We start from the raw sequence: 17,921 nt of genomic DNA, 5'->3' as shown, positions 1-17,921 counted from the left end.
ATGCACACTTCTGTAGCGTTGTGTTCAAGGTAGTCACTTATGACACAAAAGCTGTGGCTCATTAGTATATCTTCCTCTTTATAATAGAATGCAAATGGATGAACTGTGGCCTGTTTGTTTACCCCCTGGCGTCCTTGTACTTCATCTTGAACAACAAAGGAATAATTTTCCAAAAAGTCAGAAAGAACTAAGCATTCATCAGCTGCCAAGGTTTGCTGTTTGTCTTTCAAAAATTTACTTTGAACTTTTGTAATAAAATGATGCATTTTCAAATTTTGAAGGTTAGCCACTAACACTTCAAAAAACTCTTCTCTGTCACCATTTCAGTTCTGTCCTGTGTCACCCATTGTTTGTATTTTATATTGTCAGGTATCAAATTTTCTTCTTCGGATTCTGTACACATGTCAAGTAAGGGTTGTTTGCCTAGACAATCTTCACATTTTCCGTTGATCATACAATTGTAACTGTCAATATTGTATACCATAACTTCCAAAAGATCTTTATAGTCAACTCTAAGATTGGCCCCATCTATCATCAACTTCTCGTTCTGATGAAACAAAGAAACACAAACATTACAGGGTGGCAGATGCCCCTGCAACAATACACCATCTTGGTCTCAGCTCGCAAAAATTTGATCTTCCAATTTTAATGTCAGGATTTTCTTTTTTAAATTCAGTGAATAGTTCATTTAAATAACACAGTATGAACCTTTGAATCTTAGAACCCTTTTCTTTCACAGAAACACAGTCTTTTTTGACAGACATCAAACAGCTGTTATTGTTATCGTCATAATACGTAATAACTTTATTGACTGTGTTTTATTCTATCAAATTAGATGCACTTTTCTTTCGCAATGCTGATAAAATTCCCTGTTCTTTTACTAATTGCCTTGTTAACGTAACAAGACATTCTGACACATTAAATTCATCACTAACTTTTGCTCGACTCCATGAAATTCCGCAGTAAACTGATAATCTTAATTTTATCCTCTATGTTGGAAGTACTGCATTTAGTTTTTAGTTTTTGTATTAAATCATCATATTCGGTTGGTGAAGTTTTAGAACTTCCATCTGTTTGAGTACAAATTGTATTTTGAAATGAAACTTCCAAATTCTTTTTGACTATAGCTGCCACTTTCTCAATTTTTGTATTCAAGGCACTTGGTCTTTTACCTTGACTTAGTTTTCTAATTTTACTAGCAGGCGATATACCCAGGATTTCACAAGCTGTTTCTACTTTTTTAATGGTTGCTGATAAGTCACAAAATTCTGTATCTGAGGTTCCACTATCCTTTCTCTTGTGAATTACAAATATCTTAGAATAACATGTTGGACAAAATGATTTTCCTGGTATGATTTTATGACATGCTCCATTAATAATAACACCAGCAGAACACTGAGACACCATTTTTCAACTGAACACTTCAATAACTTGTATCTAAATAAGTGTGAGTAGGCAACTGTTGGTTTAAGGGGGAAGACAACAATCAGACTTGTATAGACTTGCAGATGCATTTGTTAGCCTGCTGAAACAATTACCACAACATTGTTTCGACAAATAATCATTAGCTAGTGTAATGTGGTGTGTTACATTATGCAGTTGGTATACTTTATTTGATTAGCATACCAGATATCGCTGATGTTTACTTTGTTTGATTTGCATACCAGATATCGCAGATGTTAAAAAACATATCTTTGACTCGTGTTTGTAATCTTTTTCCATAACTTCCAATTGAATCTCAAAGTGGAAATTTATACTGAAGTTTGATATCATAAAGGTCTATTAACTGTGAAATTTTCAGATTTTTATTTGGACCCCCAACAAAGATATTGCAGACCATAAAATGGAAAAATTAAGAAAAAAAGCCATTTTTCAAAATATTGTATTTTTTAAGTGCAAGCTGCTCACAATTGATAATCTAGAAGAAGTAACTATACTACACAGTGAAATAACAGAAAAAATTTTAAAGCTGAGAAATCAATCTTTCTTTGGAAAACTGCTGTTCAAAAATTGAGTTTTTTAATTTGTGGCTGATAATTTTGAACTATTAAATATATATTAAAGAATACATTCGGCTAAGTGATAATGATGTTAATATGTAGTCCAGAGTGTGTTGAACTAAACGCATTTCATCTGGAAGGCTTAGGACAATCTACTAGTGAATAAATGTAAAAAATGTAGATGCTTGCAAATACAAAAAAACACATGTGGCCTGGAACACATATGGCCACTATTTCAAAATAATAAACAATAATTTAAAAAAAAAAATTATATTTGTGGCTACCAAACATTGCGGAATTCACCCAGCAAATACAATATTTTTCTGAGATGGTGAAGCAACCAGTGCTGGACCACTTGGTATGGATTGACCCACGACTAACAGGGAATATTGAACGTATACAGAGATGGACAAGAATGGTCACAAGTTTGCTCTTTGGGAGAGTGTCACAGAGATACTGAAGAAACTGAGCTGGCATTCTCTTGAAGATAGATGTAAACTATCCAGAGAAAGACTACTAAAAAGTTTCAAGAACTGACTTTAAAAGATGACTCTAGGAATATACTGCTGATGACTAGGAATATACTGCAAACCCCTACATATCGCTCACATGGGGATGATGAGGACAAGATGGGAATAATTACTGCATGCACAGAGGCATTCAGACAAACATTCTTCCTGTGCTCCATACATGAATGGACCAAGAAGAAACCCTAATGAATGGTACAATGGGACATACACTGTGCCATATACTTCAGAGTGGTATGAGGAGTATGATGTAGATGTAGATAGAGCTAGGTTAGAAACAGTCTGAAAAGCTGGTAAGGGTGTTGCAGATTAGGTTATGCTGAGAATTAATTGTTAAGAAAAAATTCCATGTGTTGAACCATTTCCAAGTTAATTAGCATCGAAGTTAGCCAGTCAGGCAATTGCGTACAAATTCAAGTTGTCCACCAGAGACGGTGTCACCAAACGTTTTCTTCATGTGGTTTCCTAAAACTGAACAAGAGAGTAATATAAAAGTTGGACATAGGATGGTAGTGAGGTTTTAACGTGAGCCAAAGGCTGATCAGCCTCGTGTGCTGTCATCTACATTACGAGAACAGCTGTCACTAATTTTATTTGGCAGGCTGCTCGAATTTGCTCACACATTGGCCCGACTGATTATCTTGGAAACAACACGATGTATCGAATTTATTCATAACAATTATTTTTCAGCACAACCAACCTTCCAAGCTTTTGAGACAGTTTCTGACCTCCCTGTGTAACTGCTTTTTGGCAGTAACACATTTTACAGTTTCCTTGTAATTATAATTTTTTGTGGCTTACAATGGAGAGGAATTTGTTCAAACTGATGTACATGTGACAACATACATAACAGGCAGTAATGACACATTTTAAGTAAATTATATTGTAAAATGCAAAGCTTTCCCATACCAAATTTCACGAAATGAATAGTTTTCACAATTAATGTTGATATATGCAAGTTTCATAAAAGAACACAAGTATTTTCCTTCCTTACAATAGTAGTGACTCTACTGTTAAAGTTTTATGATTTTATTCAAGAAACAGCATTCCACATTATACTAGGAATATGGTAACTGTTTGCATTTTGAGCACTTGATTACTTCATTTTATGACTTAATTATAAATTATGTTAAAGGTATTTTCAAATAGAGATTTTATATAGCTTGAAATGTTGTTAAACAATAATTAGTATAAGTTGAAAACTAGGAAACGAAACTTCACAGGAGGTAAACCAGCGTGCTGGCCTGTGACTCAATCCTGTGACCTTCGCCTTTTGTGGGCAGGTGCTCTACAATTTGAGCTATCTGTGCATGACTTATGAACCACCCTCAAAGCTTTAGTTCCGCCAGTGCCTCGCTTCCTCCCTCCCACACTTGTCTGCAAAAGGCAAAGGTGCCAAATTTGAGTCCCGGTCCGGCACACAGTTTTTGTTTGGCAGGAAGTTTCAAATCAATGCACACTCTGCTGAAGACATATGTCTTGTGTCTGTATATGCGTGGATGGATATGTGTGTGCGAGTGTATACCGGTCCTTTTTTTCCCCCTAAGGTAAGTCTTTCCGCTCCTGGGATTGGAATGACTCCTTACCCTCTCCCTTAAAACCCAAATCCTTTCATCTTTCCCTCTCCTTCCCTCTTTCCTGATTAAGCAACCATTAGTTGCGAAAGCTGGAATTTTTTGTGTATGATTGTGTTTGTTTGTGTGTCTATCGACCAAGCGCTTTCGTTTATATATATATATTAGTTATTGGTTTTTTGCCCTTAAAGAGCGCATTTGGACTAAACTACATGGCCAGTTCCTTTTGCTGCCTTCCTTGCTGCCCAAACTTCCCTCATTTGCTCGCTGTGTTTCTGTTTCCGGTCCTCTGTCCATGCTTCTTGTCGGCTTTGTCTTCGGCTTCATCTTGATTGCCTTTTTGGCTGCCCATTTTTCTTTCATCTTCTGGCTGTGATCTTGCTTGCGTTCTTCAGTCCATTTTATGCCTGTTAATTTGTCACATTGTATCTCACGTAGTTTACTTTTCTTAATGATGTTTCTGAATTTTATTCTGTCGTTTATTGTGTCTGCTGTTATGTTGAGTTGGTTCAGGTCGTTTTCTACTTCTGCCACCCATTTGTTGTTTCTAGTTGTTACCCAGTCTAAGATCTGTTTGGTCAGCCTGTGTGATGGCATTCTGTATAGGTGTCCATAGAATTGTAGTCTGCATTTTCTAATCTTTTCTGTGATTGTCTCCGTATGTTTGTATAGTTCCTCTGTAGGTTTCTTGATCCATATTCCATTGTTGTTAGTTGCGCCAAATATTTTCCTAAGTATTTTCCGTTCTACTTTTTCTGATTGTCTGATACGTGTATGCCCTTGGATTAGTGTGGTCTCTGCTGCATATAGTGCCTCGGGGAGCACCACCGTGTCGTAATGGCGTAATTTGGCTTTTTGTGAGATAGACTTCTTGTTGTAATGATTCCACACTAATTTGTATGCCTTGTCCAGTTTAGTCTTTCTTTCTTCGTTTGAGTCTCTGTTATGTCCACTCATTTGTAGTGTTTCACCGAGGTATTTGAAGTTTGCCATTTTGTGTTCAGAGATGAGAGTTTCTTTGTGCTCATAAACTGAGTCTTTTTGTGAGAGATTTGTAGTCCAGTTTTGGAAGCGATTTCGTGCAGTTTTTCAATAGCGTCTTTTGTATCCTTTATACCTTTGGTGACAATCGCCAAATCGTCTGCAAAAGCCAGGCATTTAATATGTAGGTTTCCTAAGGTTATCCCCTGTTGTGATGTTTCCCATTCTTTTATGACCTTATCTAACACCAGATTGAGAAGGAGAGGTGAGAGGCCATCGCCTTGTCGGACACCTGTGCGAATTTCAAAGGGCTCTGATAGTTCCCCACAGAACTTTACTTTGGATGTCGTGTTGGTTAAAGTTTGCTACTTTGTTGTCTACTTTGTATTCTGCTAGAATTTTGAAGAGAGTTTTCCGGTCGATAGAATCGTACGCCTTTTTGAAGTCGACAGAGGTAATGATCAGGTTCTGTTTTGTTGTAAAATCATTTTCAGGCTCCAAATTTGTTCCGCACAAGACCGCCCTTTACGGAAGCCTGCTTGGTATTCCCCAATCAAGTGGTTGGTCTGGCATTCTTGTCTGTTCAGTAAAGCTTTAGAGAGGATATTGTATGTGACCGGTAGTAGGGATATTCCTCTGTAGTTGTTCGGGTCAGTCTGGTCACCTTTTTTGTGTAGTGGGTGTATCAGGACAGTTTTCCAGTTGTCAGGAATTTTCATGGTCTTCCAGATGTCTTCCAAGATCCTGTGGATGTCTTTGTTGAGTTCTGGGTCTTGTAACTTCCATATTTCCACGATGATGCCAACTTCTCCTGGTGCTCTACGATTTTTGAGTGACTTGATTATTTCTTTAACTTCTTCTAGAGTTGGAGGTTCACTATCTGGATTGTATGTGCTCGTTTCTGTCATCATTTCTTCCATTGGGGGGCCTGTGTTGAGCAGTTTTTCAAAGTATTTTGCCAGAATGTCACAATTGTTTTTGGTATTCGTTTCTAGGGTTCCATCCGGTCTTCTGAAGCATAAGTTGGGTGGTTGATATCCAGTCATATTTTCTGTGAACGTTCTGTAGAAGTTTCTTGTATTGTTCTTCATGAAGTCCAATTTGATCTCCGTCAGTCGCCGTTTATCATACTGTCGTTTTTCACTGCGAATGATTTTGCTTGGTTGCTTCTGTGTTTTCAAGAAGTTCATCCAATTCTCTTGGGACTTATGGCTACTAAATTTTTTCCATGCACTGATTCGTTGGTCAATAGCTTGGTCACATGTGTGGTTCCACCAACAGTGGTGCTTGTGCTAGTTTCATGGCCTCTCAGATTCTACGTGAAAGTTGTGTCCAGTCTGTTGTTTTCTCCATTTTAATTTTGTGTAATATTTGTGTCTGGTTTAAAGTAATGTATTCTGGATCTGGTCAACAATTTTATTCTTCTGGAGATTTTTCTTGGGCAAAAGACGAATCCTGATCTGTAGTAGGTGGTGGTCTGAGTCAAAGTAGCCTTTACGGGTGTCAATGTTTAAAATTTCTTTTTGTGAGTCTTTCTGGACTATTACATGGTCGATTTGTGGTTCTTGCTTTCCGCTGGGGAATTTCCATGTGGTAAGTTTTCGTGTTGGTTTCTTGAATTTTGTTGACATAATGGCGAGGTCGTGGCTTTTGCAAAAGTCTATCAGATGTTTTCCGTTTTTGTTGGTGTCCTTGTGTGTAGTATATTTTCCTGTGGTATGCCTGTATATCTTTTCTTTTCTGAGTTTAGCGTTGAAGTCTCCCAGTATTATTTTGACTCTATGTGCAGGAATTTTTCTGATAGTTTCTTCCATTGTCATCCAGAAGTCATCAATTTCGTCCGGGTTTTTCCTGTTGTAGCCATTAGTTGGTGCACGTGCGTTGATTATTGTGTAGGATTTGTTGGCTGAGTTCACTGTGAAGATGCTGATTCTTTCGTTTGGTGACAAAAAGTCGATTATGCTGTCCGTGATGGACCTGTGTACTGCAAATCCTGTGCCAAAGAGCCTTAGGCTTTTCAGTTGTCTCGATGGTTTTCCTTTGTATATTCTGAAATTCCCCGTGTTGAAATGGTCTTCGTCTGTGAATCGCGTTTCTTGCAGTGCACATATTTTGATTTGAAATTTTTCGAGAGTGTCTGTCAGTTGTTTCATCTTTCCTGTCTGCATCAATGTGTTCACGTTGAGTGTGCTGATGTAGTGTTTGCGTTTGGCCTTGAGGGAGTTTGAGAAACTCTGATTCTTCTCATGATGTCCGTGAGCCCCTGGAATCCGATGCTCACGGCGATCCCAGTCTATTGACTGGGGCCCAGGGTAATGAGATTTTTCTCGTTGTACCATCATGATGTTTAGTAGTTGGATGTATGGCATGCTTGTGACTACAACCTGACTTTCCAGACCAGGAGGTTTGTTGAGGCCGCCACTGACATGTGGAGCAGACGCCTTTTGTAGCCGCCCACTGTGGGAACAGACGCTACTAGTAGTTTTGGTCCGCCCCGAGTATTTCATTTCCTCGGTACCACCTATATCTAGGAGGCATTCCCCTATCTGCCACCTGGGGAGGCGCTCGGTTGTGGATCTACTAACCGCGCACACACACACACACACACACACACACACACACACACACACACACACACACCACTCGAGTGGCGTATATTCATCTGCTAGTGTGTACAGCAGTACATGCATCAGTGTGGCATGCAGGTATGTAATGGGAGCAGGACGACTACGTCCTCAGTCTTATGGCTCACTACAAAAGTGGCTGGAAGTCTCACAGCTGAAATATTGAGAGAAGAATAATTTATGGCATCTAATGTAAGCCATTTCTATTAGTACATAAAATTTAACATGCAGGTTATTTTTCTCAGAAATATAATCTGAATATGTCATCACGTGACATTACTGAAGTGAATATTGTTAGAACAAAAATTAAGTATTTCATACTTTGCTTCTGGACGTACTAGACGTAGATACTTCTAATTTTTTCAGTATCATCACACATGCATTTTCAGAACTTTGTTATCTATTTTTCCCAGTGGTAAAACATTACTGAAATCTTCTCAGTTAGTTTTTCCCTTTGTTACGTCAACTTGCATGAAAGACAGTGCCATATTTTTTGCACATTGATGTGCTCAACCTATGAAATACGGTACTGCCTAACCGACAACTGTACATTCAGTACTGACTAACAGTCACTAGTGCGCATGCTATTTATGAAATTTTTACTAATACAAATGTATAATTGATTGTTATTAAAGTTAGTCACAATTAAAGCTGTTTATTTACAAAGAATTTTCAACACCTGTTGGTATGTGTCTTTGCTCACATTTTAACCTTAATGTTTCAAAATACAAGTCTTTAAGAATTATTAAAAATAACTAAAGAAATACATTATCATACATAATTTACAATGTCGCCATTTAAATTGATAATTTTATGCCATTCTCTGCAATTCTGCGTAAATAATTCTTCAAATATTGTTTTTATTATTCCCAAACGTTTTTACAAAATCTTTTGAGATAAGAATTTTTTTACTTACAAACAGCTGATAACAAAACTTAAAATGTTATAAGAACTGATAATAGCACAAAATAAATATAAATCATAAAGAATTCAATCAATTATAGTTCACCATGGCAAAATGAAGTATCTTTCATTTATAGATTTACATACGTATTGTGAAATACACATGATATCGTGTAATTTACTAGATGGGAATCGTATCCTGTGCTACTACCCAGTATTGACAGATGCGTTATGGACTGAATTCCCAGAATGGCACCATTCAAAGGAACATTCAGTTACAAATATGCTACAGCTGTCTTTAACTGTTCTCTGATTATGAACTGTTTATTGCTACTTACCAGTATGGTCTTTTACTGATAAGAACAGACTACCTCTTTGGGAAATAAAACTCATTCTTACATTACAATGTCAAGAGTTTTTCACATCACCATTATACAATTTTCCTCTTGCTAAAGAAATTGTATAGGATTATTTGTCTCTGGCATGTACAATATACTACTCACTTTACCGATCATTGTGTGCAGTTGGTGGGAGGCTACAGACCAGTCCCCAGCAATGGCCATGTTCTACAGGTCAGCAATGTGCTACAGGTGATTTCTTCGGTGCAGGGAGATGGAGCGCAACGGGTCGGCGCCACACCGGGCACGTCTGTGGTTACGATCACAGACGTGCCTCCAGCTTCTCCCGCTGATCGTGGATCGGTATCGACAGCAGCCCTGTCTGATGTGGCGGCTGCCCTGGCGGCACGCGTCACCGCTGCCGCATCACACTGTACTGGTCCTGCAATGCTACTGCCTTCCGTGGCCGCCGTGCTGCAGCTGCCCATGATGTCGACATCATTGCCAGCTCCACCTGCAGGTGAGCAGTGCAGAAGAGTGTCTTTTGAGGAGTACAGACTTACAAACCTTAAATAATAAAATATCACCAGTTAGTATTTTTGTGATCTTTCTGAGGCATTTGATTGTGTCAATTGTATTACTCTTAGGAAAACTTTAGTTTTATGTAATTGATAGCTTTACTAACAACTGGTATGTCTCATATTTAACAAGCAAAATGCAAAAAGTTTTTTTAATAAGTCAAAAAATGTGGGATGGAGAGTAAATTTTAGTGACTAGCGACAAAAATTACAAAGGGAGTTCCACAGGGATCTATTTTAGGTCTAGTTCTCCTCCTCATTTATGTTGATAACCTTCCACTTAAAATTCATCAAGCAGAACTGGTACTATTTGCAGAAAAATACCAGTGTTAAAATAAATCCTATTAGAGGTGGAAAACATCAGAGGAAATGGTTAGTGATATTGTTCAAAGAAGAAACTGGTGGTCTGAAAATGGATACTCCTTAGTTTTGAGAAAATACACTACATACAGTTCTTCACAACAAATATAATTATGCCATAAAGTGACATAGCCTATGAACAGTAAACAAGATGGAACACTCCAAATTTTTGATGTACATATTTATGGAAACTTGAACTGAAATAAGTGTGTTACTGAGGTGCTCAAACACATATTTTCAGATCCTCCTGTTCTTCATATAATTGCTAGTAACGTCTTGTGGACTCACTTGGAAAACTAGTATTGTCTTCTCAAAAAAGCAAGCAGTAAAAGTACACACACAAAGTCAGACAGACAGACAGACAGACAGAGAGAGAGAGAGGGAGAGAGAGAGAGAGAGAGAGAGAGAGAGAGAGAGAGAGAGAGAGAGGGGGGGGGGGGGGGAGGGGGGGTGACAGGGGTGGGAGGGAGGGTGGTTATGCGATATCCATGTCTACAATATGAGAACAATGCAAGTTTAAATCTACATTAAAATAATTTGTTCTGGGCAGCATCTTCTATAGTTAGATTTTTTTAGAAAACTGGTAGTGTACAAAAGGCTACTTTTCAGTTTGCAGTGCCTGTTGCAGGTTGCCAGTCTAACAACTTCCAGGAGCTTTGCTGTTCATGCAGTTTAACTTCAGCATCAGAAATGATGTTTTAGTTTATTACTTCTTTACTACCAATTCTATTTGCAACAGTTTGCGAACGGTACACACATATATACCACTGAGTGTACCTACAAAATTATATCATTGTATGATACATAGTTCAGGAGATATGACATCACGAACATTTAGATGTGTGGAGAACTAACTTCCGCTTAAAATGGCACACTGTATAACGTCAAAATGAGCACTTATGTTTTCATTTATTACGTCTTTACTACTAACTCTACTTGCGCTGCACTTTGCAGACCATCTCTATATAAGACACTGGATGTTCCTACAAAATTATATCATTGTAAGACACATAGTTCAAGAGATCATTGTCTTATCGTTTCCCCTTTATCTAGCATTGAGCTGGTTTGGGAAATGTATGGGACTTCTCCACTTTCCTTTGTCTTTCCACCATTCTTCTTCTATAACTGTTATGTTCCAGTCCAGATTCCTTCTTCTTAAATTTGTCTTTAGAGTGACCATCTGTCTCGCTCTAAGTCTCCCTCATGCCCTTTTGCCCTCCATCATTCATTCAGGAGATATGTGATAAACATTGAGATCTGTGAAAAATAGCATTTGCTTAAAATCAGGCACAAACTACCCAGACTATATTTATCCAGTGTTTCCTCATAAGGGCTTTTAGCAATTTCTAACAAAATTAAAGAATCATTTCAAACCTTCCCAAAACTTTTTCTCTTCTACGTGCTTAACATCAGTGATTTGACACATTAAAGTATATGGAAAGTTAACAGACAATTGATGCCCTTTTGTAGATGGAAATTTGATACATTAAGGAATTGGGGATTTATTGATGGTAACTTACCCAAGTATGGATGGATCATGTGTCCCTTATGCAATTATGTGGCCCTTACGCAAGTATGGATCATGTGTCCCTTGCGTTTACAAGCCACCTTTTTTCCCAATTTCAGCTTCATATGTTTGAAAAACAATAAACGTAAAAATAACCAAACCTGCTCATTTTATAAACATGCTACAAGACAATTAGGTCACAAAAGGATAACTTCGTAAACCTTGTGAAAAGATGAGTCTGCTTATATATTGGAGCAATTTGGTCACAGCAAAGGATTATGATTTCTCCGAGAGCCACTTGGAGCAAAAATAGTTAGTAAATGACAAAAAGACTTGCGTAAAGAGCACAGTACAAATGGATCACCCATTTTGACAATTTTTGCAGCTTTAAGAAAATTATTTACTGAAATACAGTTCTTTAAAATTGACGAAAGTTCTTGATGTGCTTTGACAACATCCTGTGACCCTTCAGTTAAGAGGCTCTTGAACTCAATTGTGCACTAGAAATGTTGCTCTTTCAGGAAAGGGGATCTTCATTAATTACATAAATATTGATTAAAACACTTCAGTAAAAACATTGTATTTAAATATGCTAACTATGACTAGTGTTCACACAAACAGATGGCAAAAAAACTCCATGGAAATAGTATTAACCCTTTTGACAGTTACCTAAAAAATTGACTTTCATCGTTATATTATATACGTTAAATGTCTTTGAACCTTTACTTACATGTTTTTTTATTTTTCTTTGAACTGATGATTGCGTATCTCTTTGCTCTCTGTATTTATATGTTCACTAAGACTATTCTTGTTGATGAACTTCAGCTTAGCTTCCTTCCACAAATGATTAACTTCTTGCTCACCTGTGTGTTTCTACTTGTCAACAGGACACATAAAATGGGCAGTGTAAAAGCTTTGATACAAATTCGTGTTGCACACAGTAACATTGGCTTTACATGGGTTGTAGTATATCACGAGTGCCTGTCTGATTTGGAGTGATTTTGACCAGCACGGCAGTGTTCTCCCCAAATGAAATCAGACAGTCGTGCAGCACTTGTTTCAAATTGGGGAATCCTGGGGATGCACAAGTGTAAAGTTTGGGATTAATTTTATGAAACAACATGCTATCCATTACTGTAATGTATATTCTCTGAAGTATAAAGTGGACATAAGACCTTTATTGCCCCCTCCCTTTAAATGAGATTTTGCTAGAACCTCCTCCCATTTTGAGGTCACATAATTAATAGACATCCTCAAACGTGCCCACATAATGTTACAAAGTCTGAGATGGTTGACATTAGACATGGAATGACCCCACAATGATTTTCAGAAGAATTTTCCGTAATATGCATTATAATTGTCCAAAGCCTGCAATTCTGAGAGTCAAAGGATGTCACACGAATGCAGTAATTTAGAAGGGAGTGAGATAAGGTTGTTTTTGTACTCCCATATTCAATCTTTACATTGAGCAAGCAGTAAAGTAAACCAAGGAAAAATGAAGGAAGTGAGTTCAAGTTCAGGAAGGAGAAATTAGAACTTTGAGCTTTTACTGTAACATTGTAATACTGTGCAACACAGCAGAGGACTCGGAAGATCAGCCAAACAGAATAGGTGCTCTCTTGTGAAGAAGTTGCAAGGTGAACATTAAGAAAATTAAAATAAAACATACACAGAATAAATGAGATGATATTGAGATAATCAGGTTACGAATTAAGGTGCTGGAAGTAATAGATGAATATTGCTACTTGGCCAGCAAAGTAACCGATGATAGCAGAAGTAAAGGGGATATATGATGCATCCTGGTAATAGTATGGAAATATTTTCTGTAAGAAATGGAATATGTTAGTATCACATATAATGTAAATGATAGGAAATATTCTCTGAAAGTATTTGTATGGAGTGTGCCCTTATTTTAAAGGGAAATGTGGATGAGAAATGGCACAGCCAAGAAGAGAATAGAAGCTTTTAAAATGTGAGGTTACAGAAGAATGCTGAAGAATATATGGCTAGACTGGGTAACTAATGAAGATGCACTGATAAAAACGGGGATGGGGAGAAAATCATCACACACCTTGCTGGAAGAAGGGATAGGCTGATAGCACACATACTAACGCATCGAGGATTAGTCAATTTGGTAATGGATGGAAGTGTGAGTGTTGAAAATTGTAGAGGGATACAAAGACTTGAATACACTAAACAGGTTCAAATGGGTATGTGAACCAACTTAAATTAATTTTTAAAAGAGTAAACCACCATTTGACCATGTATTACTTTACCTCTTGTACTATCTATATTTCACCTATTATGCCGTAATCAAGTACAGTGCTAAAAGTTGTCAGTTATTGTGTCATGTCTGTTAAGGCAGTCCAGACATGACATAATCATGGTCTAACAACATTTAGCATTGAACTTGAACTTGATAATGACATAGAAGCCAAAATCTGCATAGCACAAAAGATAAATATAACAGTACACAGTCAAATGGCAGTTGACTCCTTTAAAAAGTATTGTATAATTGTGGCTCAACACCATTGAAAACTTTTTAATTTTAATTAGTTGTTTGACAGACACCAGGCAGGACTGCTTGCACTAGCAAAATATTAATGGAAGTAGTACTGGCACAGATGCCTACCACTGCATTGCCCATTGCCACTTTCATTACGCAAGCCATTTTAAATGCTTCTTCTGAAGCAGGAAACTTCTCTGCATGTGAAGTTCACACAAATTTTGAAAATAAATGTAGCTTCTGCACATACTAAAGTTAAGAACAGATTGTAACGTGCATGGAGATGCTATAAGGGTCTGCATCAAACATGAATTTCATAACAATATGGGAAATTCCTGGATGGAATAGTGTATAAAGTAATGGAAAGGCAACCACCCACTTAGCATGGACTTCAGTATGGAGCATAGAAACAAGTAGCAGAAAACAGTTTTCACACTAGCTATTGAGCTCTTGCTCTCTTTTTGTACAGTTTTTTATGGGACATCTGTAGGAGATAAAGACTTTAAAGCGATTTACTTTCGTCACAGAGAGCAAAGCACTATAGCAGCTGCTTGCAGACAGTACTTCTTGTGACAGTGTCACAGCTTTGGACTTTATTATTGGCTGCCAGTTAGCTTAAATCATGCTGTAGGTTGCAGAAGGTATGTACAGACAAAAAGACTTGCGCAAGATAGACTAGCATAGAGCACTTGATCAAATTTGTCTTTGAACCAAAGACTATGATGATGACATATGAGTACTTCACACTTTCACAATAGCATCGAACCTTTATTGTGCCGTTTTTCATAGATTGTGGATGTTTGACATTTACAACGAGAGGTCCCCAATGGAGGTATCGACTTTTTGAAACCATTTATATGGTGATGTAGGTTAAGAAGCCAGGTATCGAATCCTGTAACCATTCACCCTAGTGGCCCTTCATTTGCAGGTAATCAACAAAAACAATCAGAATTTTATATGATGCTCAGTAATGTTAAAAAAGTAGTATCCTGAAAATTGGTTGCATGGTGGAAAGGATAGGGTAAGACATTTTCATGCAGTAGGTTGTAGGTTCAAAACTCGTCAGGTGCAGTAATTTTTTTTTTATTTCTAAATCTGTGTAGAATGGCTTGGGTCAGTATCTTTATTCAATTGTTTTAAATTTAATTTTTTATTTATATTCCTTTGTCACACCATTCTAATCATTATACAAACTTCTTCATTTGTTCTCTTATTTTTCTTTGTCTCATTCTTTTGTCTCTCTGAATTTTTGAGAATGTGGATGTAATTATAATTTATCTATTGCAGTATTAGATATTTGAAAATGCTGACGTATCATTTTAAAAATATAAGAGACGAAATTATTTATGTTGAGTGTCTAGTGGTGTCAAAAATGTGTTTTTTGTTACAAGATGTTAATTTTTTTGGATGGTAATCATCATACAAACATTTAAAAAATACTCAAATTCCTATTGCACTAATGACAAAATAATACAAAGATTTAAACAGAAGAAGGGACTACAAATAAAACAAAATTCAAGCAAAATGAGAAACAGAAATATTGAATGGAATAACGTGGATGAAAAAATAGCATGCTAAAACGAAAGAAATTAAACCAAAATTAATACATAACATTAATTAAAAATCACATTTTTGATTAATTACTTGCAAATGAGAGCCCACCAGCATGAATGGCTACAGTGTGTGATACCTGGGATCTTATCATATTTCTCTTTACATATTGTTTCGAAAAGTTGGTCCCATCACTGGCAACCTCTCATCGTTAGCATCCTACTTAGCATGTTGACACATGTGAAACATTTTGACTAGGACAGGTTTTCGAAGTCTTCCAAAATCTGCAACAGGAGCGGTAGATGGCACCACAGGATTTGTGGCTCCCACCCCTCCAGTCGAACAGCTGTCAGCAGCGCAGCAGCAGCAGGCTGCCGCCGTTGCAGCTGAGCTGGAGCGCCGGCGCATCGAGCGTGAGAGGCGCCGCCAGGAGAAGGAGCGGCGTCGACAGGAGAAGGAGAAGCGCAGACAGCGCAAGCTGATGGCGCGCGCCTCGGCCGCTGCTGACACCAACATAAAGGTACTGCAACTTACGTGGAGATGGTCTACTGCACTGCTTAACTTACAAGGCTTGATGGGTAACTGCTTACATAAGTTTAATAAGTCGCTGCAGTTTATCTCATTCCAGTTCCTCTTCTTCTGCAAATAATACTGTCTAGATTATTTAATGTGACAGTAATACTCAGTTTTGCCTCAGGTTGTGATCTACAATTTTATTGTAAGATGTTACATTTTGAGCATTCTAGCCAGATCTTCGGATGTACCTGTTGTAACATTTTACTCTCATTATTCAAGATGGTAAATGTTATATAAATATTAGCTGTAATTGCAATGTATTAAAGATAATTTATGAGTATTTTTGTGATACATTTTAGTTTTTTGCAAGAACATTAAACATAATTTTTTTAATAATTTATGCCTGGAACCTTTCATTGATTGTTGTATGTCATCAGTCCATTTTTATCTGCAGAAAATACCTGGCCTAATTTTTTTTAACTATTCAAAGCTTCATTTTGTTCAGTGTTTTTTTTTTCCCAAAGCAAACAACTGAATTAACTTTTCTTATGTTTACTCACTTTTTCTTTTGTTCTTATCACCTCCCATCATACAATTGTATGGATTGTTCACATGTTAGATCCCCTTACCATACTGGTCGATTGGCAACATCCTGCTTGCTGCGTGCCAAGCTCATTCTCTTAACTTACAATAATACCTCCTATCAAACAGGATTTTTAGATTTTTATGTAATTAGCAAATTAACTTGAAATCGTAAATAATAAACTTGTAAAATAAACTGATTATCATATATTGTAGTTGGGAAAGGCAAATTATTTTAAAAAAAACCTAATAGTTGGTTTTCTGGATGCAACAGGACTGTACTCATAATTGATTATTATGCAATCCACACTCCAAAAATCAATAATGATGCGTCAGAATTTTGCTCACAGAAATGATAAATTGAGCTTATAAGTATCACACCACCACAAAACACACACACACACACACACACACACACACACACACACACACACACACAAGTGTTGTAAATGTTTCTTAGTAAGGTATAATCTAAGTGTCAACATCATCAGAGGATACTCATCATACATAAATTGAGCACTATCATTGTGTAAATCTCTCTTACCTATGGCTGTATGAGATTCTAATTTTATGTACATTTTTGTCTCAAATATAAAGGCATTAATTAATTTGTTAATCAGAAGAGCTCAAGGAAGTTGCAACAATAAATCAACAAGTAGTGTAGTTTTACGTGTATGCACTGTCTTATTGTAATTCTTTAAAGTGACAAGTAAATCTGAAGAAGAGACTAGAAGACTTTATAATACATTGTTCATGCAGTTTTGTCTGTGATGGAGAATTTAAATATTACTTAACATATTTTTTATTTATTTTTTATTATATTGTTAGTTACTATGCCATGTGTCAATTTAACTGGGGAAATGTGGTCTGTAGACAGTGTAAGTTTCTGTTTTGTTTACTTCATATTCGCATTGCTTCTCTTGTAGTATATTGATTACATAATATGGCCTCCTCTTGAAGATCTTTCCAAATAGTGTTGTTTAATTAAATATATAGTATCTTGTTTCTGTCAACATGCACTTGAAACTACATTTCATTATTGTTTAGCAAAATACAATCCATTTGATTTTTAGTTGCATCTAGTATTTACTAAATTCAGTTTATGTTTATTTTCTTGTGAAAGAATTTGTTCTGTACAACCACATTGTCGTTCTCAGGTGAGTCAACTAAAATGACCTGTGTAATATCTGTTCTAATATCCAAAAGATTCTCATTGTAAAATCATTCATTAGTTCTTCCCTACTTCAGTTCAAGCCGCCCCCCCCCCCCCCCCCCCCTTATAATCTTGTAGTAGCCACTGAGTTCATTCATAAATAGCTGTAACTTGGAATACAGGTTTTCTAACTTCTCAAGGTGAGCACATATGTGCACACA

At 36.9% G+C, this 17,921-nt stretch overlaps 1 protein-coding gene across 5 annotated transcripts in view; it reads left to right on the top strand.

The window, feature by feature from the left end:
- LOC126293740 (serine-rich adhesin for platelets-like) overlaps window positions 1-17,921 on the top strand; it is a 396,910-nt gene that overhangs the window by 303,453 nt on the left and 75,536 nt on the right. For all 5 annotated transcript variants that reach the window (XM_049987087.1, XM_049987088.1, XM_049987085.1 and 2 more), the window contains 2 exons: window positions 9,218-9,467; window positions 15,743-15,969. In XM_049987087.1, the coding sequence (XP_049843044.1) occupies window positions 9,218-9,467; window positions 15,743-15,969 (477 nt within the window). The remainder of the gene's footprint in view (window positions 1-9,217; window positions 9,468-15,742; window positions 15,970-17,921) is intronic.

This window comes from Schistocerca gregaria, chromosome 10 (genome assembly GCF_023897955.1).
Source record: "Schistocerca gregaria isolate iqSchGreg1 chromosome 10, iqSchGreg1.2, whole genome shotgun sequence".
NCBI classification, from domain to species: domain Eukaryota; kingdom Metazoa; phylum Arthropoda; class Insecta; order Orthoptera; family Acrididae; genus Schistocerca; species Schistocerca gregaria.
This window is presented reverse-complemented; position numbering and strand designations above follow the sequence as displayed.